The following is a 23,783-nucleotide window of genomic DNA, read 5'->3' as shown; positions in this document are numbered from 1 at the left end:
GACAAAAGGAGAGGAAAGGAGAGGACAGGAGAGGAGACGAGAGGAGAGGAGAGGTAAGGAGAGGAAAGGAGATGAGAGGAGAGGTAAGGAAAGGAAAGGAGAGGTAAGGAGAAAAAGGAGAGAAAGGAGAGAAAGGAGAGGAGAGGAAAGGAGAGAAAGGAGAGGTAAGGATAGGAGAGGAAAGGAGTGGTAAGGAGAGGAAAGGAGAGGAGAGGTAAGGAGAGGAAAGGAGAGAAAGGAGAGGTAAGGAGAGGAAAGGAGAAAGGAGAGGTAAGGAAAGGAGAGGTAAGGAGAGGAAAGGAGAGGAGAATTAAGGAGAGGAAAGGAGAGGAGAGGTAAGGAGAGGAAAGGAGGAGAGGAGAGGAAAGGAGAGGAAAGAGGGGAAATGAAAGGAAAAGAGGGGAAAGGAGAGAAAAGGGGAGAAATGAGAGATAAGGAGAAGAAAGGAGAGGAGAGAAAAGGAGAGGAAAGAGAGGAAAGGAAAGGAAAAGAGGGGAAAGGAGAGAATAGAGGAAAGGACAGAAAAGAGGAAATGAGGGGAAAGGAGAGAAAAGAGAGGAAAGGAGAGAAAATGAGAGGAAAGGAGAGGAAATGAGATAAAAGGGGAAAGGACAGAAAAGAGGAAATGAGAGAAAAGAGAGGAAAGGTGGTAAGAGGAAAGAGAAGAGAATGAGACAAAACTAGGTAAGAGGTGAAATGAGAGAAAAGGGGAAAGGACAGAAAAGAGGAAATGAGAGGAAAGAGGGGAAATAAGAGGCAAGGGGAGGAAAGAGAGGAAAGGGGAGAAAAGAGGGGAAAGGAGAGAAAAGAGGGGAAAGGAGAGAAAATAGGGGAAAGGAGAGAAAAGAGGGGAAAGGAGAGAAAAGAGGGGAAAGGAGAGAAAAGAGGGGAAAGGAGAGAAAAGAGGGGAAAGGATAGGAAAGAGAGAAAGGACTCAGGGTGCTCAGTAGCACATCCCATTCAGAGTGTTGCCGGGGCAGAGGTGGGGTGAGGCACCTGGCAGGCACAATACAGCATGCTTGAACAACATCAAAAATGAGAGGCGAGGGCAATCTCTCTCTCCAATACCCTGCTCAGCGGCCAATCAATACATGTTGAGAATAAATGAAGGGCATGCCAAACACATACACACACACACTCAAGTACTGCGTGTAAACACCAACCTGGGCGCTGCCATTTTACCAGCTATTTCATAATAAAACAAAAAGAGTGTTTTGTGAGATTACACCTTCACCCCGCCAAGAGAGGCTGACCTCCTCCTCTCTCCATTGAAGGTTTCATTCCGAGGCTGAAAAGGGAAATGCTGGATCACTCTGAAGTCCTTTTTCCCCCCAAAAAAGACTATTTTACTGGCTGGTGAGTGTTCGGTGACATTAGAGGGAGAGAGCAGGAGAGCATCAGGGGATGAAGGCATGAGGCAGGGCCAGACCTATTATTAGTCCTAGCTTCTGCGGTGGATGGATCTCTGCTAGGGGCTGTGTCGCACCTCCTGCAATGAATCACGGGGCCTCTTAAGGCCGGAGCATGTCCCGAATACCAAGCAGCTCGCTCATAAAAGAAGAACCTGTCCCCCTGTTCACATCCCTAGGAGTGTGTGTGTGTGTGTGTGTGTGTGTGTGTGTGTGTGTGTGTGTGAGTGAGAGAGAGAGAGAGAGAGAGAAGCACATCCCTTCTTCTCTGATGTGCTGCCTCCTTAACATGAGAAAAATACAAACCCAAAGCGACCGACCGACACAGGTGCCTTGACTCTTTTCCTCTCCAGCCCAGAGCTGTAGCCCTCTGACATGAGTCACAAGTACTAGAGGGGGGTGGAGTTAAACCCATTGGAAAAACACATGACAAATAACAGTAGAAAATACAGAGAGACTTTTAGCATAGAAGTGTCTGTAGATATTGAGAGAGTGTAATCATTGGCTGGAATCTTAAAGAGAGCTATCTGATTGAGGGAGGGAGGGAGTGCTATTGAGAAGGGAACGGACCCCAGGCACAAGACACCTCTTTGTCCCCTTCTCTGGTCTCTGTTAGGGCGGGGGGGGGGGGGCTCTCTTAGGGGAGGAGCGGGGGGGTCTCTCTTAGGAGAGGAGCGGGGGGGTCTCTCTTAGGGGAGGAGCGGGGGGATCTCTCTTAGGGGAGGAGCGGGGGGATCTCTTAGGGGAGGAGCGGGGGGGTCTCTCTTAGGGGAGGAGCGGGGGGGTCTCTCTTAGGGGAGGAGCGGGGGGGTCTCTCTGTCTCTTAGGGGAGGAGCGGGGGGATCTCTCTCTCTCTTAGGGGAGGAGCGGGGGGTCTCTCTTAGGGGAGGAGCGGGGGGTCTCTCTTAGGGGAGGAGCGGGGGGATCTCTCTCTCTCTTAGGGGAGGAGCGGGGGGGTCTCTCTTAGGGGAGGAGTGGGGGGGTCTCTCTTAGGGGAGGAGCGGGGGGGGTCTCTCTTAGGGGAGGAGCAGGGGGGTCTCTCTTAGGGGAGGAGCGGGGGGATCTCTCTTAGGGGAGGAGCGGGGGGGTCTCTCTTAGGGGAGGAGCGGGGGGGTCTCTCTTAGGGGAGGAGCGGGGGGGGTCTCTCTTAGGGGAGGAGCGGGGGGGTCTCTTAGGGGAGGAGCGGGGGGGGCTCTCTTAGGGGAGGAGCGGGGGGTCTCTCTTAGGAGAGGAGAGGGGGGGTCTCTCTTCGGAAAGGAGAGGAGAGGGGGGGGTCTCTCTTCGGAAAGGAGAGGAGGGTCTCTCTTCGGAAAGGAGAGGAGAGGGGGGTCTCTCTTAGGAGAGGAGAGGGGGGGTCTCTCTTCGGAAAGGAGAGGAGAGGGGGGTCTCTCTTCGGAAAGGAGAGGAGCGGGGGGTCTCTCTTAGGAGAGGAGAGGGGGGGTCTCTCTTCGGAAAGGAGAGGAGAGGGGGGTCTCTCTTAGGAGAGGAGAGGGGGGGTCTCTCTTCGGAAAGGAGAGGAGCGGGGGGTCTCTCTTAGGAGAGGAGAGGGGGGGTCTCTCTTCGGAAAGGAGAGGAGAGGGGGGGTCTCTCTTAGGAGAGGAGAGGGGGGTCTCTCTTTGGAGAGGAGAGGGGGGGTCTCTCTTCGGAAAGGAGAGGAGCGGGGGGATCTCTCTTAGGAGAGGAGGGGGGGGTCACTCTTCGGAAAGGAGAGGAGAGGGGGGTCTCTCTTAGGAGAGGAGAGGGGGGGTCTCTCTTCGGAAAGGGGAGGAGAGGGGGGTCTCTCTTAGGAGAGGAGGGGGGGGTCTCTCTTCGGAAAGGAGAGGAGCGGGGGGGTCTCTCTTAGGAGAGGAGAGGGGGGGTCTCTCTTCGGAAAGGAGAGGAGAGGGGGGTCTCTCTTAGGAGAGGAGAGGGGGGTCTCTCTTTGGAGAGGAGAGGGTAGGTCTCTGATAAGAGAGGAGAGGGGGGTCTCTTTTCAGAAAGGAGAGGAGAGGGGGGTCTCTCTTAGGAGAGGAGAGGGGGGTCTCTTTTCGGAAAGGAGAGGAGAGGGGGGTCTCTTTTCGGAAAGGAGAGGAGAGGGGGGTCTCTGTTAGTAGAGGAGAGGGGGGGTCTCTCTTCGGAAAGGAGAGGAGAGGGGGGTCTCTCTTAGGAGAGGAGAGGGGGGGTCTCTCTTTGGAGAGGAGAGGGGGGGTCTCTCTTTGGAGAGGAGAGGGTAGGTCTCTGATAAGAGAGGAGAGGGGGGTCTCTTTTCGGAAAGGAGAGGAGAGGGGGGTCTCTCTTAGGAGAGGAGAGGGGGGTCTCTTTTCAGAAAGGAGAGGAGAGGGGGGTCTCTTTTCGGAAAGGAGAGGAGAGGGGGGTCTCTTTTCGGAAAGGAGAGGAGAGGGGGGTCTCTTTTCGGAAAGGAGAGGAGAGGGGGGTCTCTTTTCGGAAAGGAGAGGAGAGGGGGGTCTCTGTTAGGAGAGGAAAGCGAGGTCTATCTTTGGAGAGGAGAGGGGGGGTCTCTCTTCGGAAAGGAGAGGAGAGGGGGGTCTCTCTTTGGAGAGGAGAGAGTAGGTCTCTGATAAGAGAGGAGGGGGGTCTCTGATAAGAGAGGAGAGGGGGGTCTCTCTTTGGAGAGGAGAGAGTAGGTCTCTGATAAGAGAGGAGAGGGGGGTCTCTCTTTGGAGAGGAGAGAGTAGGTCTCTGATAAGAGAGCAGGGGGGGTCTCTGTTAGGAAAGGAGATGGGGGGGTCTCTCTTAGGAGAGGAGGGTCTCTCTAAGCAGCCAATGATTTTATTTGACCCCCCAAGTTTTTTGAGCAAAAAATAATAATTATTGGACATACACTAAAAACACCAGGAAATCAGCTAATGATTTTAATTGAAGAAATCTGTTCCCCAGTATTCCCAAGCATAATAGAGAGACACATGGGATGGTATGCAAATGTAAGCATGGTTTGAAATTGTTCTATTTTAGTGAAACATATTTGTTTGGGTTTCTCGCTGTCCATTTGCCAGCTTACAAATAACTAGTAATTATGCTGCGGACCCCGGACCATCCGCTCCAGAAACAAATCGGTTCGCGGCTCAATCTAGTTGATGATCCCTGCGGTACAATACAGTTAGGAATATTAAAAGAAAAAGTTTAAAAGTGACAACCTCCCTGGATGTGTCCCAGAGGGCATCCTTCCCCTATATAGTACACTAATGTTGACCACAGCCCTAAATGACCTGGTCAAAAGTAGTTGACTTTATAGGCAATAGGACACCATTTGGGATGTACCCTCCCTCTCTAATTCACCCAGAGGCCCTGGTCTATCCCAGGTCAATTTACTGGCCTCTGATTAGATCGAAAGAAATGAATCTCCTCACCTGTTCTTTCCCCCATCAGCATCTTAACGCCGGCGATTTAAGAGCGAGGGAAGGATGGAAGGAGGGGAGAGGAGGAGAGAGAGGAGGGGGGGCCACCAGAGCCATAAGTCACTGTGCTAGCCAGGCTTTTAAATCAAGCCAGAGAGGACTTCAGTGATCAGACACATGAGACTGCTGGTTTTCAGACACCATTAGACCTGTAGGGTGAAGTTTCCCCCAGAGGATGACCTGGCACTTTCCCCACTAGTGGTTCAGGTTAGGAGTGGGGGACATTAAACTGATCCTTGATCTGTATCTACAGGAAACTTCACCCCAGAGCCCTCGCCCCTGCTTGAGTCAATCCACTTGAGGCTGAGGATGTCCTAATATGGCCACCGTACAGGACTGGGTGAGGCCCACAGGAGGTTGATGGCACCTTAATTGGGGAGGACAGGCACGTGGTAATTGCTGGAGTGGAATTAGTGGAATGATATGAAATACATCAAAACACATGGTATGATGTCATTCCATTCGCTCCGTTCCAGCCATTATTATAAGCCGTCCTCCCCTCAGCAGCCTCCGCTGGTGACGGCCCTCGTCTACTCCATTATTATAAGCCGTCCTCCCCTCAGCAGCCTCCGCTGGTGACGGCCCTCGTCTACTCCATTATTATAAGCCGTCCTCCCCTCAGCAGCCTCCGCTGATGACGGCCCTCGTCTACTCCATTATTATAAGCCGTCCTCCCCTCAGCAGCCTCCGCTGATGACGGCCCTCGTCTACTCCATTATTATAAGCCGTCCTCCCCTCAGCAGCCTCCGCTGGTGACGGCCCTCGTCTACTCCATTATTATAAGCCGTCCTCCCCTCAGCAGCCTCCGCTGGTGACGGCCCTCGTCTACTCCATTATTATAAGCCGTCCTCCCCTCAGCAGCCTCCGCTGATGACGGCCCTCGTCTACTCCATTATTATAAGCCGTCCTCCCCTCAGCAGCCTCCGCTGGTGACGGCCCTCGTCTACTCCATTATTATAAGCCGTCCTCCCCTCAGCAGCCTCCGCTGGTGACGGCCCTCGTCTACTCCGATATGCAACTACCTCAGTGGAACACAGAGTCGGGTAGTCTGGGACTGTGATATACTGCCATATGCATATGGAAATATAATAGACGCATTAAAAAGTCACTGTGCCGATCATTTTCATTGTAATGTCATCTGAAAGGTGAAATGGAACCCTAAGGCGTATTAAACGAGCACTGATTCACAGAGTGAGTGGTTCGATAAACGGCGTAGCATTTTCATGGAATTTCCAAAAAATCTGTCAGAGAAATAAATTAATTTAGGAGAGATAGATACATTTTGGAGTGGTTCAGGTTGAAATGAAATGTAACCTATGAACTATTTTTATTGATTTGGACCTACACCCACAGAATCCAAGTCAAATATTATGAAACAAGCAATGTAACAGGAGCGTGTGGGTTGTTTACAAGAAGTAGGTGTCAGATTGTGTGTGGTATGTCACTGTGAAGGTAGCAGCAACATAATACCAGTGGTATGTCACTGTGAAGGTAGCAGCAACATAATACCAGTGGTATGTCACTGTGAAGGTAGCAGCAACATAATACCAGTGGTATGTCACTGTGAAGGTAGCAGCAGCATAATACCAGTGGTATGTCACTGTGAAGGTAGCAGCAGCATAATACAAGTGGTATGTCACTGTGAAGGTAGCAGCAGCATAATACCAGTGGTATGTCACTGTGAAGGTAGCAGCAACATAACACCATTGGTATGTCACTGTGAAGGTAGCAGCAACATAATACCAGTGGTATGTCACTGTGAAGGTAGCAGCAACATAATACCAGTGGTATGTCACTGTGAAGGTAGCAGCATCAACATAATACCAGTGGTATGTCACTGTGAAGGTAGCAGCAACATAATACCAGTGGTATGTCACTGTGTAGGTAGCAGAAACATAATACCAGTGGTATGTCACTGTGAAGTTAGCAGCAGCATAATACCAGTGGTATGTCACTGTGAAGGTAGCAGCAACATAACACCATTGGTAGGTCACTGTGAAGGTAGCAGCAACATAATACCAATGGTATGTCACTGTGTAGGTAGCAGCAACATAATACCAGTGGTATGTCACTGTGTATGTAGCAGCAGCATAACACCATTGGTATGTCACTGTGAAGGTAGCAGCAACATAATACCAATGGTATGTCACTGTGTAGGTAGCAGCAGCATAACACCAGTGGTATGTCAATGTGTAGGTAGCAGCAACATAATACCAGTGGTATGTCACTGTGAAGGTAGCAGCAACATAATACCAGTGGTATGTCACTGTGTAGGTAGCAGCAACATAATACCAGTGCTATGTTACTGTGAAGGTAGCAGCAACATAATACCAGTGGTATGTCACTGTGAAGGTAGCAGCATCAACATAATACCAGTGGCTTTGCTTAGCTGAGAACATGCAGTGTGATTTACACTAGCTGAGGTCATGGTTGAACATGTGTCTGTGATGTCAACAGCTACTATGTCCAGGTACAGAACAGAACAGAGAGGCTAGTGATCTAGGATCAGGTACAGAACAGGACAGAGGCTAGTGATCTAGGATCAGGTACAGAACAGAGAGGCTAGTGATCTAGGATCAGGTACAGAACAGAGAGGCTAGTGATCTAGGATCAGGTACAGAACAGAGAGGCTAGTGATCTAGGATCAGGTACAGAACAGAATAGAGGCTAGTGATCTAGGATCAGGTACAGAACAGAACAGAGGCTAGTGATCTAGGATCAGGTACAGAACAGAACAGAGGCTAGTGATCCAGGATCAGGTACAGAACAGAACAGAGGCTAGTGATCTAGGATCAGGTACAGAACAGAACAGAGGCTAGTGATCTAGGATCAGGTACAGAACAGACGAGAGGCGGACGGGTCGGCACGCGGGCGGTGCTGGGATCAGGTACAGAACAGAGAGGCTAGTAATCTGGGATCAGGTACAGAACAGAACAGAGAGGGTAGTGACCTAGGATCAGGTACAGAACAGAACAGAGAGGCTAGTGATCTACGATTAGGTACAGAACATAACAGAGAGACGAGTGATCTAGGATCAGATACAGAACATAACAGAGAGACGAGTGATCTAGGATCAGGTACATAACATAACAGAAAGACGAGTGATCTAGGATCAGGTACATAACATAACAGAGAGGCTAGTGATCTGGGATCAGGTACAGAACAGAACAGAGAGGCAAGTGACCTAGGATCAGGTACAGAACAGAGAGGCTAGTTATCTACGATTAGGTACAGAACATAACAGAGAGACGAGTGATCTAGGATCAGGTACATAACATAACAGAGAGGCTAGTGATCTGGGATCGGGACGGTACAGAACAGAACAGGGATGCTAGTTATCTAGGATCAGGTGCCTATCTCACTTATTGATTATGATCTAAGAGGCTTAACTGATCCTAGATTAGCCCTCCTACTCTGAGATGCCTTGTGGATAAAGACCCGGGTCCCCCCTGTTCATATGATCTTATTCATTATGATCTAAAAGGCTTAACTGATCCTAGATCAGCCCTCCTACTCTGAGACACAGTGAATACTTCTCTGGCCTCTAACAGTAGCCAGATGGCCCTGGTTAGATCCACATAATAGGTGATAGCTCCATTCTGCATCTGCTGTGGTCAAATATTAATTCGCTCACGCCTCAGAAAGTGTTGTGTTGGCCGAAAAACACTGTTGTGCAGGTTACAACTTGCTTACTCTTGAATTTAGTTAAAGTGTATTCACCAGTCTGGGACTGGGCTGTAGCAGAGAGAGAGAGAGAGAGAGAGAGAGAGAGAGCTGCTCTGTAAGGGAGTTACATAGAACAGTTTATATACACCCTGGGCTGTAGAGAGAGAGACAGAGAGAGAGACAGAGAGAGAGAGAGAGACAGAGAGACAGAGAGAGAGAGAGAGAGAGAGAGAGAGAGAGAGAGAGAGAGAGAGAGAGAGAGCAGACCAGCAGTGTTAGGGAGTTACATAGGACAGTTTATATACACCCTGGGCTGTAGCAGAGAGAGAGAGAGCAGACCAGCAGTGTTAGGGAGTTACATAGGACAGTTTATATACACCCTGGGCTGTAGCAGAGAGAGAGAGCAGACCAGCAGTGTTAGGGAGTTACATAGGACAGTTTATATACACCCTGGGCAGGGCCCGTTGTTTGAATTAAGGGGGAGTGGCCACCTCGGCACTAACACTAGTGATAAATAAACCCTGCAGAGTCATGGAGGAGACGGGACCTGTCACTTAGGTTCCATTAGGTTAATCATGCAGAATAATAACACACAGCTGCAGTGATAAATCACATGGACCCTGTAGAAACACAGAGAGGCTGTGGTGAGGAATGGAGGCTGGGCTGGAGAGGGAGAGAGGACTCCACTATGGAGAGACCAGGGTGGGAGGAGAGAGGACTCCAGTATGGAGAGACCAGGGTGAGAGGAGAGAGGACTCCACTATGGAGAGACCAGGGTGAGAGGAGAGGGAGAGAGGACTCCACTATGGAGAGACCAGGGTGGGAGGAGAGAGGACTCCACTATGGAGAGACCAGGGTGGGAGGAGAGAGGAATCCACTATGGAGAGACCAGGGTGAGAGGAGAGGGAGAGAGGACTCCACTATGGAGAGACCAGGGTGAGAGGAGAGGGGACTCCAGTATGGAGAGACCAGGGTGAGAGGAGAGAGGACTCCAGTATGGAGAGACCAGGGTGGGAGGAGAGAGGAATCCACTATGGAGAGACCAGGGTGAGAGGACTACAGTATGGAGAGATCAGGGTGAGAGGAGAGAGGACTCCAGTATGGAGAGACCAGGGTGAGAGGAGAGGGAGAGAGGACTCCAGTATGGAGAGACCAGGGTGAGAGGAGAGAGGACCCCAGTATGGAGAGACCAGGGTGAGAGGAGAGAGGACTCCAGTATGGAGAGACCAGGGTGAGAGGAGAGGGAGAGAGGACTACAGTATGGAGAGACCAGGGTGAGAGTAGAGAGGACTCCAGTATGGAGAGACCAGGGTGGGAGGAGAGAGGAATCCACTATGGAGAGACCAGGGTGAGAGGACTACAGTATGGAGAGATCAGGGTGAGAGGAGAGAGGACTCCAGTATGGAGAGACCAGGGTGAGAGGAGAGGGAGAGAGGACTCCAGTATGGAGAGACCAGGGTGAGAGGAGAGAGGACCCCAGTATGGAGAGACCAGGGTGAGAGGAGAGAGGACTCCAGTATGGAGAGACCAGGGTGAGAGGAGAGGGAGAGAGGACTCCAGTATGGAGAGACCAGGGTGAGAGGAGAGAGGACTTCAGTATGGAGAGACCAGGGTGGGAGGAGAGAGGACTCCAGTATGGAGAGACCAGGGTGAGAGGAGAGGGAGAGAGGACTACAGTATGGAGAGACCAGGGTGAGAGGAGAGAGGACTACAGTATGGAGAGACCAGGGTGAGAGGAGAGAGGACTCCAGTATGGAGAGACCAGGGTGAGAGGAGAGAGGACTACAGTATGGAGAGATCAGGGTGGGAGGAGAGAGGACTACAGTATGGAGAGACCAGGGTGAGAGGAGAGGGAGAGAGGACTCCAGTATGGAGAGACCAGGGTGAGAGGAGAGGGAGAGAGGACTCCACTATGGAGAGACCAGGGTGAGAGGAGAGAGGACTCCAGTATGGAGAGACCAGGGTGAGAGGAGAGGGAGAGAGGACTCCAGTACAGAGAGACCAGGGTGAGAGTAGAGGGAGAGAGGACTCCAGTATGGAGAGACCAGGGTGGGAGGAGAGAGGAATCCACTATGGAGAGACCAGGGTGAGAGTAGAGGGAGAGAGGACTCCAGTATGGAGAGACCAGGGTGAGAGGAGAGGGAGAGAGGACTCCAGTATGGAGAGACCAGGGTGAGAGGAGAGAGGACTCTAGTATGGAGAGACCAGGGTGAGAGGAGAGAGGACTCCAGTATGGAGAGACCAGGGTGAGAGTAGAGGGAGAGAGGAATCCACTATGGAGAGACCAGGGTGAGAGGAGAGAGGACTCCAGTATGGAGAGACCAGGGTGAGAGTAGAGGGAGAGAGGACTCCAGTATGGAGAGACCAGGGTGGGAGGAGAGAGGAATCCACTATGGAGAGACCAGGGTGAGAGTAGGAGAGAGGACTCCAGTATGGAGAGACCAGGGTGAGAGGAGAGGGAGAGAGGACTCCAGTATGGAGAGACCAGGGTGAGAGGAGAGAGGACTACAGTATGGAGAGACCAGGGTGAGAGGAGAGAGGACTCCACTATGGAGAGACCAGGGTGAGAGGAGAGAGGACTACAGTATGGAGAGACCAGGGTGGGAGGAGAGAGGACTCCAGTATGGAGAGACCAGGGTGAGAGTAGAGGGAGAGAGGACTCCACTATGGAGAGACCAGGGTGAGAGGAGAGGGAGAGAGGACTCCAGTACAGAGAGACCAGGGTGAGAGGAGAGGGAGAGAGGACTCCAGTATGGAGAGATCAGGGTGGGAGGAGAGAGGAATCCAGTATGGAGAGACCAGGGTGAGAGGAGAGGGAGAGAGGACTCCAGTACAGAGAGACCAGGGTGAGAGGAGAGGGAGAGAGGACTCCAGTATGGAGAAATCAGGGTGGGAGGAGAGAGGAATCCACTATGGAGAGACCAGGGTGAGAGGAGAGAGGACTCCAGTATGGAGAGACCAGGGTGAGAGGAGAGGGAGAGAGGACTCCACTATGGAGAGATCAGGGTGAGAGGAGAGAGGACTCCAGTATGGAGAGACCAGGGTGAGAGGAGAGGGAGAGAGGAATCCACTATGGAGAGACCAGGGTGGGAGGAGAGAGGACTCCACTATGGAGAGATCAGGGTGAGAGGAGAGAGGACTCCAGTATGGAGAGACCAGGGTGAGAGGAGAGGGAGAGAGGACTCCACTATGGAGAGACCAGGGTGAGAGGAGAGAGGACTCCAGTATGGAGAGACCAGGGTGAGAGGAGAGAGGACTCCAGTATGGAGAGACCAGGGTGAGAGTAGAGGGAGAGAGGACTCCACTATGGAGAGACCAGGGTGAGAGGAGAGAGGACTACAGTATGGAGAGACCAGGGTGAGAGTAGAGGGAGAGAGGACTCCACTATGGAGAGACCAGGGTGAGAGGAGAGGGAGAGAGGACTCCACTATGGAGAGACCAGGGTGAGAGGAGAGAGGACTCCAGTATGGAGAGACCAGGGTGAGAGGAGAGGGAGAGAGGACTCCACTATGGAGAGACCAGGGTGAGAGGAGAGAGGAATCCAGTATGGAGAGACCAGGGTGAGAGGAGAGGGAGAGAGGACTCCACTATGGAGAGACCAGGGTGAGAGGAGAGAGGACATCCAGTATGGAGAGACCAGGGTGAGAGGAGAGGGAGAGAGACTCCAGTATGGAGAGACCAGGGTGAGAGGAGAGAGGACTCCAGTATGGAGAGACCAGGGTGAGAGGAGAGGGAGAGAGGACTCCACTATGGAGAGACCAGGGTGAGAGGAGAGAGGATCCATATGGAGAGACCAGGGTGAGAGGAGAGGGAGAGAGGACTCCAGTATGGAGAGACCAGGGTGGGAGGAGAGAGGAATACAGTATGGAGAGACCAGGGTGAGAGGAGAGAGGACTCCAGTATGGAGAGACCAGGGTGGGAGGAGAGAGGACTCCACTATGGAGAGATCAGGGTGGGAGGAGAGAGGACTCCACTATGGAGAGACCAGGGTGAGAGGAGAGAGGACTCCAGTATGGAGAGACCAGGGTGAGAGGAGAGGGAGAGAGGACTCCAGTATGGAGAGACCAGGGTGAGAGGAGAGAGGACTCCAGTATGGAGAGACCAGGGTGAGAGGAGAGGGAGAGAGGACTCCAGTATGGAGAGACCAGGGTGAGAGGAGAGGGAGAGAGGACTCCACTATGGAGAGACCAGGGTGAGAGGAGAGAGGACTACAGTATGGAGAGACCAGGGTGAGAGGAGAGGGAGAGAGGACTCCAGTATGGAGAGACCAGGGTGAGAGGAGAGGGAGAGAGGACTCCACTATGGAGAGACCAGGGTGAGAGGAGAGAGGACTCCAGTATGGAGAGACCAGGGTGAGAGGAGAGAGGACTCATATGGAGAGACCAGGGTGAGAGGATGGAGAGACCAGGGTGAGAGGAGAGGGAGAGAGGACTACAGTATGGAGAGACCAGGGTGAGAGTAGAGGGAGAGAGGACTACAGTATGGAGAGACCAGGGTGAGAGGAGAGAGGACTACAGTATGGAGAGACCAGGGTGAGAGGAGAGAGGACTCCACTATGGAGAGACCAGGGTGAGAGGAGAGAGGACTCCAGTATGGAGAGACCAGGGTGAGAGGAGAGGGAGAGAGGACTCCAGTATGGAGAGACCAGGGTGAGAGGAGAGAGGAATCCACTATGGAGAGACCAGGGTGAGAGGAGAGAGGACTCCAGTATGGAGAGACCAGGGTGAGAGGAGAGGGAGAGAGGACTCTAGTATGGAGAGACCAGGGTGAGAGGAGAGAGGACTACAGTATGGAGAGACCAGGGTGAGAGGAGAGAGGACTCCAGTATGGAGAGACCAGGGTGAGAGGAGAGAGGACTACAGTATGGAGAGACCAGGGTGAGAGGAGAGAGGACTACAGTATGGAGAGACCAGGGTGAGAGGAGAGAGGACTCCAGTATGGAGAGACCAGGGTGAGAGTAGAGGGAGAGAGGACTCCAGTATGGAGAGACCAGGGTGAGAGTAGAGGGAGAGAGGACTCCAGTATGGAGAGACCAGGGTGAGAGGAGAGAGGACTCCAGTATGGAGAGACCAGGGTGAGAGTAGAGGGAGAGAGGACTCCACTATGGAGAGACCAGGGTGAGAGGAGCGAGGAGTGAAGGAGAGTAGGGGATTCTGCAGCATTCTCTCCCTATGAACAGAGGAGAGAGGGTGAACAGAAGATAAAAGGGTGTGAGATTATATATATATATATATAGAGAGAGAGATATATATATATGAGAGAGAGAGAGAGAGAGAGAGAGAGAGAGAGAGAGAGAGAGAGAGAAATAGAAAGAAAGAGAGACGGAATGAAAGAGAGAACTCCCAGCCTCTGATTTGTCTCCCACAAGGAAGCCTATTTGTGTGATTGACTCAGCATCACAACACATCAAAACACAAAGCTTGTTGGGAGACTTGATTTCCTGCAGGCCTCTCTCCCCAAGGCTCTTTAACAACATGGGGTCACAACCCAGCAAAGCTGAAAAGACCAGCAACGTCTGCATCCCAAATGGCACCCTATTCCCTATATGACTTATGGCACTATTTTAGGCTCTGGTCAAAAGTAGTGCACTAAATAGGGAATGAGGTGCCATTTGGAACGCGGGCAACATCTCTATCCTCCAGAAGCTCCCGTGTGGTGCAGTGGTCTAAGGCACTGCATCTCAGTGCTAGAGGCATCACTACAGACCCTGGTTTGGTTCCAGGCTGTATCACAACCGGCCGTGATTGGGAGTCCCATAGGGCGGCGCACAATTGGCTCAGCGTCGTCCGGGTTAGGGTTTGGTCGGGGGAGGCCCTCATTGTAATTAACGGACTAATAGTTAAATAAAGGTTGAATAAAAATAAAAAGTGTCCAGTGTAATTATCCACTCTTTAAAGAAGGACAGTAAGAAAGTAAAGTGAAGCAGAGAGAACAGAACAGTGGGGTTAAATCCCTGCTGAGCAGGATCATACATCTTTAAAGAGTGATAGGCTCCTTAGAAACTCAATCTATGTGACTGTGTATTGTTTATACAAAGAGGCCTGGACTGCTTTCAATGGGGGACGACATGTCATTACTTGAATAACAGCATTAAATATATATATATATATATGTATGTGTGTGTGTGTGTGTGTGTGTGTGTGTGTGTGTAGCAACGCGCATCCCACCTGAGGATCCGTCTATTTGAGGGGTACAAAATCCACTTGTCACTTAAATCTCGCTGGATTGATTGCTTTCCTTTTACTCCTGCGACTCTTTCATACTCGTGTCTGTCGTTTTTTCCCATTAACGTTGCGACCGTGGAAATGTTTGTAATGACCTGTCAAACACACCTAGTAATGGCTGTAATGGGCTCAACGGGATACATCGTCTTTCCGTTGATTCTATAAGAATGCTCATGCTTCCTCTTGGGATTTAACGCACCCTCTGACACTTACTGAACAACACAAGAAAGAGAACTGAACTTTATTTTGATGTGTTAATTTTTTGAAAAAAGTGAATTGAAAAAAGTTATAATTTAATACAGTTGGAATGATTACTAGTTAGATGCGCGGAAATGAAAGAAACTTCCAAAAATGATGACTGGGATGATAGTGATATTATATCTGATCTCACAAACAATTTGAAGTATGTTTAGATAGGTGTAAAAGCCAAGCGTTTTGATTTTAAATCCCATGGGTATCTTCCTTGACATACTTGTTTAATAATGCCTGAGAACGTGACAACAGTAATTAATGAGGCAGTCTAGACAGTGCAGGTCAGCGCAGGTAGAGTAGACAGAGCAGTTGTTTGGTGGTTGCAGCCTAGCTCCAACCCTTGATGTTCAATTATTAATATATGCAAATACACCTGGTACATTTATGCAAATATGACACACATAACTGTCTTTAATTTAACATTTTTGTGGTGGAAAATCCAGATACAATAAGAAAATATATTAGTGCATTCTAAGAAAAAAAAAGTGACATTGGACAATAAATTGAATACCTGAAATCCCACCAAAATCCATGAACTTCATTCATTATTTAGCCAAATCAGAAGTTTACATTCACTCAATTAGTATTTGGTAGCATTGCCTTTAAATTGTTTATCTTGGGTCAAATGTTTCAGGTAGCCTTCCACAAGCTTCCCACAATAAACTGGGTGCATTTTGCCCATTCCTCCTGACAGAGCTGGTGTAACATTCAGGTTTGTGGGCCTCCTTGCTTGCACACGCTTTTTCAGTTCTGCCCAAACATTTTCTACAGGATTTGAGGTCAGGGCTTTGTGATGGCCACTCCAATACCTTGACTTTGTTGTCCTTAAGCAATTTTGCCTCTACTTTGGAAGTATGCTTGGGGTCATTGTCCATTTGGAAGATCCATTTGCGACCAAGCATGAACTTCCTGACAGATGTCTTGAGATGTTGCTTCAATATATCCACGTAATTTTTCATCCTCATGATGGTATATATTTTGTGAAGTGCACCAGTCCCTCCTGCAGCAAAGCACCCCAACAACATGATGCTGCCACCCCCGTGCTTCACAGTTGGGATGGTGTTCTTCAGCTTGCAAGCATTCCCCTTTTTCCTCCAAACATAACGATGGTCATTATGGCCAAACAGTTCTATTTTTATTTCATCAGACCAGAGGACATTTCTCCAAAAAGTATGATCTTTGTCCCCATGTTGCAAACCGTAGTCTGGCTTTTTAATGGCGGTTTTGGAGCAGTGGCTTCTTCCTTGCTGAGCGACCTTTCAGGTTATGTCGATATAGGACTCGTTTTACTGTGGATATAGATACTTTTGTACCCGTTTCCTCCAGCATCTTCACAAGGTCCTTTGTTGTTGTTCTGGGATTGAATTGCACTTTTTGCACCAAAGCACGTTTATCTCTAGGAGACAGAACGCGTCTCCTTCCTGAGCGGTATGACGGCTGCGTGGTCCCATGGTGTTTATACTTGCATACTATTGTTTGTACAGATGAATGTGGTACCTTCAGGTGTTTGGAAATTGCTCCCAAGGGTGAACCAGACTTGTGGAGGTCTGCAATTTTTGTCTGAGGTCTTGGCTGATTTCTTTTGATTTTCCCATGATGTCACGCAAAGAGGCACTGAGATTGAAGGTAGGCCTTGAAATACATCCACAGGTATACCTCCAATTGACTCAAATCATGTCAATTAGCCTATCAGAAGCTTTTAAAGCCATGGCACAGTCAACTTAGTGTATGTAAACTTCTGACCCACTGGAATTGTGATACAGTGAATTATAAGTGGAATAATCTGTCTGTAAACAATTGTCGGAAAAATTACTTGTGTCATGCACAAAGTAGATGTCCTAACCGACTTGCCAAAACTATAGTTTGTTAACAAGAAATTTGTGGAGTGCTTGAAAAACGAGTTTTAATGATTCCAACCTAAATGTATGTAAACTTCCGTATGTACTTCCGTATGTACTGACACCACCACCCCACCCCCTCCAGACATGTTCAGTTCACAGACTAGTTACCATGATAGCAGCCATGAAAAATAGACAACATTAAGGAGTGTTAGGGCACAGTCAATTTCTCTTATCTGGTAGAAAAACCTGGGTCAGCTACAGTATGCTGAGGGAATCAAAATACAGGCCTATATTAAATGGCCCCTGAGCCTGACATGTATAAATAGGGGGCGAACAAGTGCAACGGCGGAGGGTGCATATACATCACGTCAAAAGCCCCCAGCACTCTCAGGTGAGAGACGACAGCGAATGTGAGTGATTGAATGCCACATTCCTAGAATCACAAAGCATTACTAATACTGAAAGGCCCCTCAATCACTGAGAGCATCTGTAGGTCTCTAAGATGCTGTGATTCATACATGTTCTCTCTTCTCTAACACGTCTCTAACTAAATTCACTGAACCAAATATTTAGTCAAATAGATAGTGTTCACCTTAGGCTAAGACAACACTGTAGTATTACTAGTAGTAGTAGAGTAGTAGTAGTAGTAGTAGTAGTAGTAGTAGTAGTAGCAGCAGTAGTGGTAGCAGGGGTGTAAAGTACTTATGTAAAAATACTTTAAAGTACTACTTAAGTCGTTTTTGGGGTATCTGTACTTTACTTTACTATTTATATTTTTTGACAACTTTTACTTCACTACATTCCTAAAGAAAATGATGTACGTTTTACATTTTCCCTGACACCCAAAAGTACTCGTTATATTTTGAATGCTTAGCAGGAGAGTAAAATGGTCTGATTCACATACTTATCAAGAGAAGATTCCTGGTCATCCCTACTGCCTCTGATCTGGCGGACTCACTAAACACAAATGCTTCGCTTGAAAATGATGTCTGAGTGTTGGAGATAGCCCCTGGCTATGCATAATTAAAAAAAACAAGAAAATGGTGCTGGTACTTTTGAAACTTAAGTATATTTTAGCAATTACATTTACTTTTGATACATAAGTATATTTAAAACCAAATACTTTTAGACTTTTACTTTACTTAGCACTTTACTGGGTGACTATCACTTTAACTTGAGTCATTTTCTATTAAGGTATTTTTACTTTTACTCAAATATGACAATTTGGTACTAGTGGTGGTAGTGGTGGCGATGGTGGTAGTGGTGGTAGTAGTAGTGGTGGTGGTGGTAGTAGTGGTAGTGGTGGTGGTTGTAGTAGTGGTAGTAGTAGTGGTGGTGGTGGTGGTAGTAGTAGTGGCAATGGTAGTGGCAGTGGTAGTAGTAGTAGTGGTAATGGTAGTAGTAGTGGTGGTAGTAGTAGTACCGGTAGTGGTAATGATAGTAGTAGTAGTAGTGGTAGTAGTGGTAATGATAGTAGTAGTAGTAGTGGTAGTAGTGGTAATGGTAGTAGTAGTAGCAGTGGTAATGGTAGTAGTAGTGTTAGTGGTAGTAATGGTATAAGTAGTGGTGGTAGTAGTAGTAGTGGTGGTGGTGGTAGTAGTGGTAATGGTAGTTGTAGTAGTGGTAATTGTAGTTGTAGTGGTAGTGGTAGTTGCAGCAGTGGGAGTGGTAGCAGTAGTGGTAGTAGTGGTGGTAGTAGTAGTGGTGGTGGTGGTAGCAGTAGTAGTGGTAGTAGTGGTAATGGTGGTGGTAGTAGTGGTAGTGGTAATGGTGGTGGGGTGGTAGTAGTGGTAATGGTAGTAGTAGTGGTGGTGGTAGTAGTAGTGGCAATGGTAGTGGCAGTGGTAATGGTAGTAGTAGTGGTAATGGTAGTAGTAGTGGTGGTAGTAGTAGTACCGGTAGTGGTAATGATAGTAGTAGTAGTAGTAGTAGTAGTAGTAGTGGTAGCAGTGGTAATGGTAGTAGTAGTAGCAGTGGTAATGGTAGTAGTAGTGTTAGTGGTAGTAATGGTATAAGTAGTGGTGGTAGTAGTAGTGGTAATGGTAGTAGTGTTGGTAGTAGTGGTAATGGTAGTTGTAGTGGTAGTGGTAGTAGCAGCAGTGGGAGTGGTAGCAGTAGTGGTAGTAGTGGTGGTAGTAGTAGTGGTAGTGGTAGTGGTGGTGGTGGTAGCAGTAGTAGTGGTGGTGGTAGTAGTGGTAGTGGTAATGGTGGTGGGGTGGTAGTAGTGGCAGTGGTAATGGTAGTAGTAGTGGTAATGGTAGTAGTAGTGGTGGTAGTAGTAGTACCGGTAGTGGTAATGATAGTAGTAGTAGTAGTAGTAGTAGTAGTGGTAGCAGTGGTAATGGTAGTAGTAGTAGCAGTGGTAATGGTAGTAGTAGTGTTAGTGGTAGTAATGGTATAAGTAGTGGTGGTAGTAGCAGTGGTAATGGTAGTAGTGTTGGTAGTAGTGGTAATGGTAGTTGTAGTGGTAGTGGTAGTAGCAGCAGTGGGAGTGGTAGCAGTAGTGGTAGTAGTGGTGGTAGTAGTAGTGGTAGTGGTAGTGGTGGTGGTGGTAGCAGTAGTAGTGGTGGTGGTAGTAGTGGTAGTGGTAATGGTGGTGGGGCGGTAGTAGTGGTAATGGTAGTAGTGGTAATGGTAATGGTGGTAGTAGTGGTAGTGGTAATGGTAGTAGTAGTGGTGGTGGTAGTAGTAGTGGTGGTCATGGTGGTAGTAGTAGTAGTAGTGGTGGTAGTAGCAGTAGTGGTAGTGGTAGTAGTGGTAGCGGTGGTTGTAGTACTAGTAGTAGTGGCCGTAGTAGTAGTAGTAGTAGTGGTAGTAGTGGTAGTGGTAATTGTAGTAGTGGTAGTGGTAGTAGTAGTAGTGGTGGTCGTGGTGGTAGTAGTAGTAGTAGTAGTAGTAGTAGTAGTAGTGGTAGTAGTGGTAATGGTAATGGTGGTAGTAATGGTAGTAGTGGTGGTGGTGGTAGTAGTAGTGGTGGTCGTGGTGGTAGTAGTAGTAGTAGTAGTAGTAGTGGTAGTGGTAGTAGTGGTAATGGTAATGGTGGTAGTAGTGGTAATGGTAGTAGTAGTGGTGGTGGTAGTAGTAGTGGTGGTCGTGGTGGTAGTAGTAGTAGTGGTAATGGTAGTAGTAGTGGTAGTGGTAATGGTGGTAGTAGTGGTAGTGGTAATGGTAGTAGTAGTGGTAGTAGTGGTAATGGTAGTAGTAGCATTAGTGGTATTAGTAGTAGTAGTAGTAGTAGTAGTAGTAGTAGTAGTAGTAGTAGTAGTAGTAGTAGTAGTGGTAATGGTAGTAGTAGAGGTAGTAGTAGTGGTAGTGGTAGTGATAGTAGTAGTAGTGGTAGTAGTGGTAGTAGCAGTAGTAGTAGTGGTAGTAGTAGTAGTGGTAGTAGCAGTAGTAGTAGTGGTAGTAGCAGTAGTGGTAGTAGCGGTAGTAGTAGTGGTAGTGGTAGTAGCGGTAGTAGTAGTAGTGGTAGTAGCGGTAGTAGTAGTAGTGGTAGAAGCGGTAGTAGTGGTAGTAGCAGCAGCAATAGTAGTAGTAGCAGTGGTAGTAGTAGCAGTACTAGAAGTAGTAGTAGAAGTAGTGGTAGCAGTAGTAGTAGTAGTAGTAGTAGCGGTAGTAGTAGTAGTAGCAGCAATAGTAGTAGTAGCAGTAGTAGTAGTAGTAGTAGTTGTAGTAGTAGTAGCAGTAGTAGAAGTAGCAGCAGTAGTAGTAGTAGTAGTAGCAGTAGTGGTAGTAGTAGTAGTAGAAGCGGTAGTAGTAGTGGTAGTGGTAGTAGTGGTACTGTAGTGGTAGTGATAGTAGTAGTAGTAGTAGCAGTAGTAGTAGTAGTAGTAGTAGTAGTAGCAGGGGTAGTAGTAGTAGTAGAAATACTGATGTGTGCTAAATATTTCACTTCAAAACTGTACCCTTTCCAATCCTGTGTAGTTCAGTTGGTTAGAATGTGGCGTTAGTAACACCAAGGTCATGGGTTTCAGCCTACATACATGACTGAACAGACAGGGAGGTCATGTCCCTTTAAGCCACTGGACCGGTAACACTTGGAACCTTTCCCTTTTGAAGATTAGATTATTTTATGTGTGGTTACGGCCCTCTCGAGCCACATGCAAATCAATGAAGTGACAGCGGCCATCAGCCATCCGTCGAAGGTCCCTGGTCCCCACTCACTCACCCTGTAAGTGATCACTGCCAGGACACACACAATGTAAGTGATCAAAACACACACACACACACACACACACACACACACACACACACACACACACACACACACACACCACACACACACACACACACACACACACACACCGTGTAAGTGATCACTGCCAGCATGCCAATCAAGGTCAAGGAGCTGATGGAGAAAGACAGGGCTGGTACACCATCTGTAGGGGAGGGAGAGGGAGAGATAGAGAGAAAGAGAAAGGGAGAAAGAGAAAGAGAAGCAAGAGAGAAAGGGAGAGATAGAGAGAAAGGGAGGGAGAGGGAGAGGGAAAGGGAGAAAGAGAAGCAAGAGAGATAAAGGGAGAGAGAGAGAGAAAGAGAGAGAGAGAAGGGAAGGTGAGAGAGAAGGGAGGGTGAGAGAGAGAGAGAGAGAGAGAGAGAGAGAGAGAGAGAGAGAGAGAGAGAGAGAGGGCACAAAAAAACATTGTAAGTAGATGCCAAACAGTGTGAGCATGTTCTATTCTGTTCTCTTCCTGTAACTGTAACTGAAATGATAAAGGGACACTTGAGGGGATATTTCAATCAGCTGAAAGAGGTGCCTGTTTCAGATCATGTACATGTTCGATTTGTTTCCATTCGTTCCCCCATTTCATCTCTGGTTCAAGGGTTGTCACAGAAAGGTCACAGATATTTTTGGCCTCGAAACAAACTTTTTCCGTACATCAGGAAAAATACATTTAGAAAATGAAAAAGGACATTTAGAACAGTCTAATATCATTTCAAATGCAAAAGAGTGTATTATATGAAACAGGACATAAAGAAAGCACTAATATTATCGCAGTATATTATTTCAGAGTTCAGCATATTAACAAAAGTGTACTTTACCATTTCTAAAGAACATTTAAAATGGATGTTCTTTAGGATTTTAGGCTGGGTATCTGTAAAGCACTTTGTGACAACTGCTGATGTAAAAAGAGCCTTATGAACTACATTTGATTGATTATAATTTGATTGATGTTGAGAAAAGTCTAATACTATTTTCGATCCTAAACAATCCAACGCCTGGCTCTCTGTCCTGTTGATTAGCTTGATGTGTGTCACCTTTGATGGAGAAGAAGAAAGGCCATTTGATGAGAAGGGAAGGGGGGAGAAGGTGGCCGGGGCTACCCGTCAGGGGTGAGGGACAGTGGGTGTCAGTCAGACCAGCTGTCAGGGATGGAGCCAGAAGACCCAGAAGACAGAACGATTGATGGGGAGAGTGATCGCCTCTCTCCCATGATAGGATCCCAACTGTCAGGGAAGAGAGGGCTGAAAGCAGCCCCAATGTTGGCAACTCATGGTTCCCCCTGCTTCTTGCCACAGTTCCCCCTGTGGCCCTCAGAAGCAGGCATAAGCCCTGAGGTGCCTAGCAGCAGACCTGAAATGGTTTTATTTTATTTAGCCTTAAAATAAATCAAATAAACCCTGACAACCTGGATTGCTAGATAGCCAGGGTTTGTAGTCTTGTGACTATTGTGATGGTTCTAAAGGTTGCCCGTAATTGTTACTCTTCGTGCTGGTTCACCCTGGTTCTCTGTACTGTTCCACCATAACCTGGGTTCAAATATATTTGTAATACTTTAGCTGGGCTTAATTGAGCTTGCCTGGCACAACGGAACTGATGTAGAAGTCCCAAAAGTGCAAACCCTGCCCATCTGGCACTCCAGGCAGGCTAAAACAAACACTCAAATTATTGGAAATGATTTCAAATAGTATTTGAACCCAGGTATGCCCAGTGGAGTCGAGATCACCTGTCATGTTGAGCCTAGATATTACAGTATCCTGCTGCCTACCAGGCTGCTCAATCATTCTACTTCAAATCACAAACACCTATTTCCTCCGGAGCAGTCATTTGATCATCAAAAACAACAAACTCCCCTTTATTTATTGATGACATCCCCAACATAGACGCTGCATTTCCGTTTGTCGCAAACCACTTTTGTAGGCTAGGACTTTCCAGGACACAGACACAGGAGGAAAATGGATATAAATGAAATACTTGCGCTTAATTGTCGTGTGGGCATAACGGGGAAAAGAACAAACGCGTTTGAAGTCTGAAAGCCTGAAATGAGCATTACCATTTGAATAGGTGTTTTCCTTTGTGATCTCCCCCAGCTTTTGTTAAGTGTCTGAGCTTGGTAAGTACGAGAGACAATACGCTGGGCAGGTTCTGCAGAGGACAGCATCAGTGAAGTCCCCGCACAAAGAGACAGACCGGGGGATGCTATGTCTGCTGCCTCTGTCTGCTGCCTCTGTCGGCTTTGGGTTTATTAAATCAGATTTTTCAGGGGATTAGACAGAGAGAATACAGTCTATTACCAGGCGTGGTGCTCCACATCAGACGAAGAAGAAAACTAGGTTCCATAGACATGGAGAGAAGGCAAACCTCCACCACTCTCAGCATCAGCAGAAGAAAGCTAGGTTCCATAGACATGGAGAGAAGGCAAACCTCCACCACTCTCAGCATCAGCAGAAGAAAGCTAGGTTCCATAGACATGGAGAGAAGGCAAACCTCCACCACTCTCAGCATCAGCAGAAGAAAGCTAGGTTCCATAGACATGGAGAGAAGGCAAACCTCCACCACTCAGCATCAGCAGAAGAAAGCTAGGTTCCATAGACATGGAGAGAAGGCAAACCTCCACCACTCTCAGCATCAGCAGAAGAAAGCTAGGTTCCATAGACATGGAGAGAAGGCAAACCTCCACCACTCTCAGCATCAGCAGAAGAAAGCTAGGTTCCATAGACATGGAGAGAAGGCAAACCTCCACCACTCTCAGCATCAGCAGAAGAAAGCTAGGT

At 48.2% G+C, this 23,783-nt stretch overlaps 1 protein-coding gene across 1 annotated transcript in view; it reads right to left on the bottom strand.

Moving 5' to 3' along the window:
* Positions 1–23,783, bottom strand: part of LOC106560274 (lysosomal cobalamin transport escort protein LMBD1) — a 304,463-nt gene that overhangs the window by 130,320 nt on the left and 150,360 nt on the right. Inside the window, exon 7 of the mRNA XM_045701048.2 lies at positions 21,093–21,166. Coding sequence (XP_045557004.2) covers positions 21,093–21,166 — 74 coding nt within the window. The remainder of the gene's footprint in view (positions 1–21,092; positions 21,167–23,783) is intronic.

The sequence above is a fragment of the Salmo salar genome, chromosome 18 (genome assembly GCF_965601325.2).
Source record: "Salmo salar chromosome 18, fSalSal1, whole genome shotgun sequence".
Taxonomy (NCBI): domain Eukaryota; kingdom Metazoa; phylum Chordata; class Actinopteri; order Salmoniformes; family Salmonidae; genus Salmo; species Salmo salar.
This window is presented reverse-complemented; position numbering and strand designations above follow the sequence as displayed.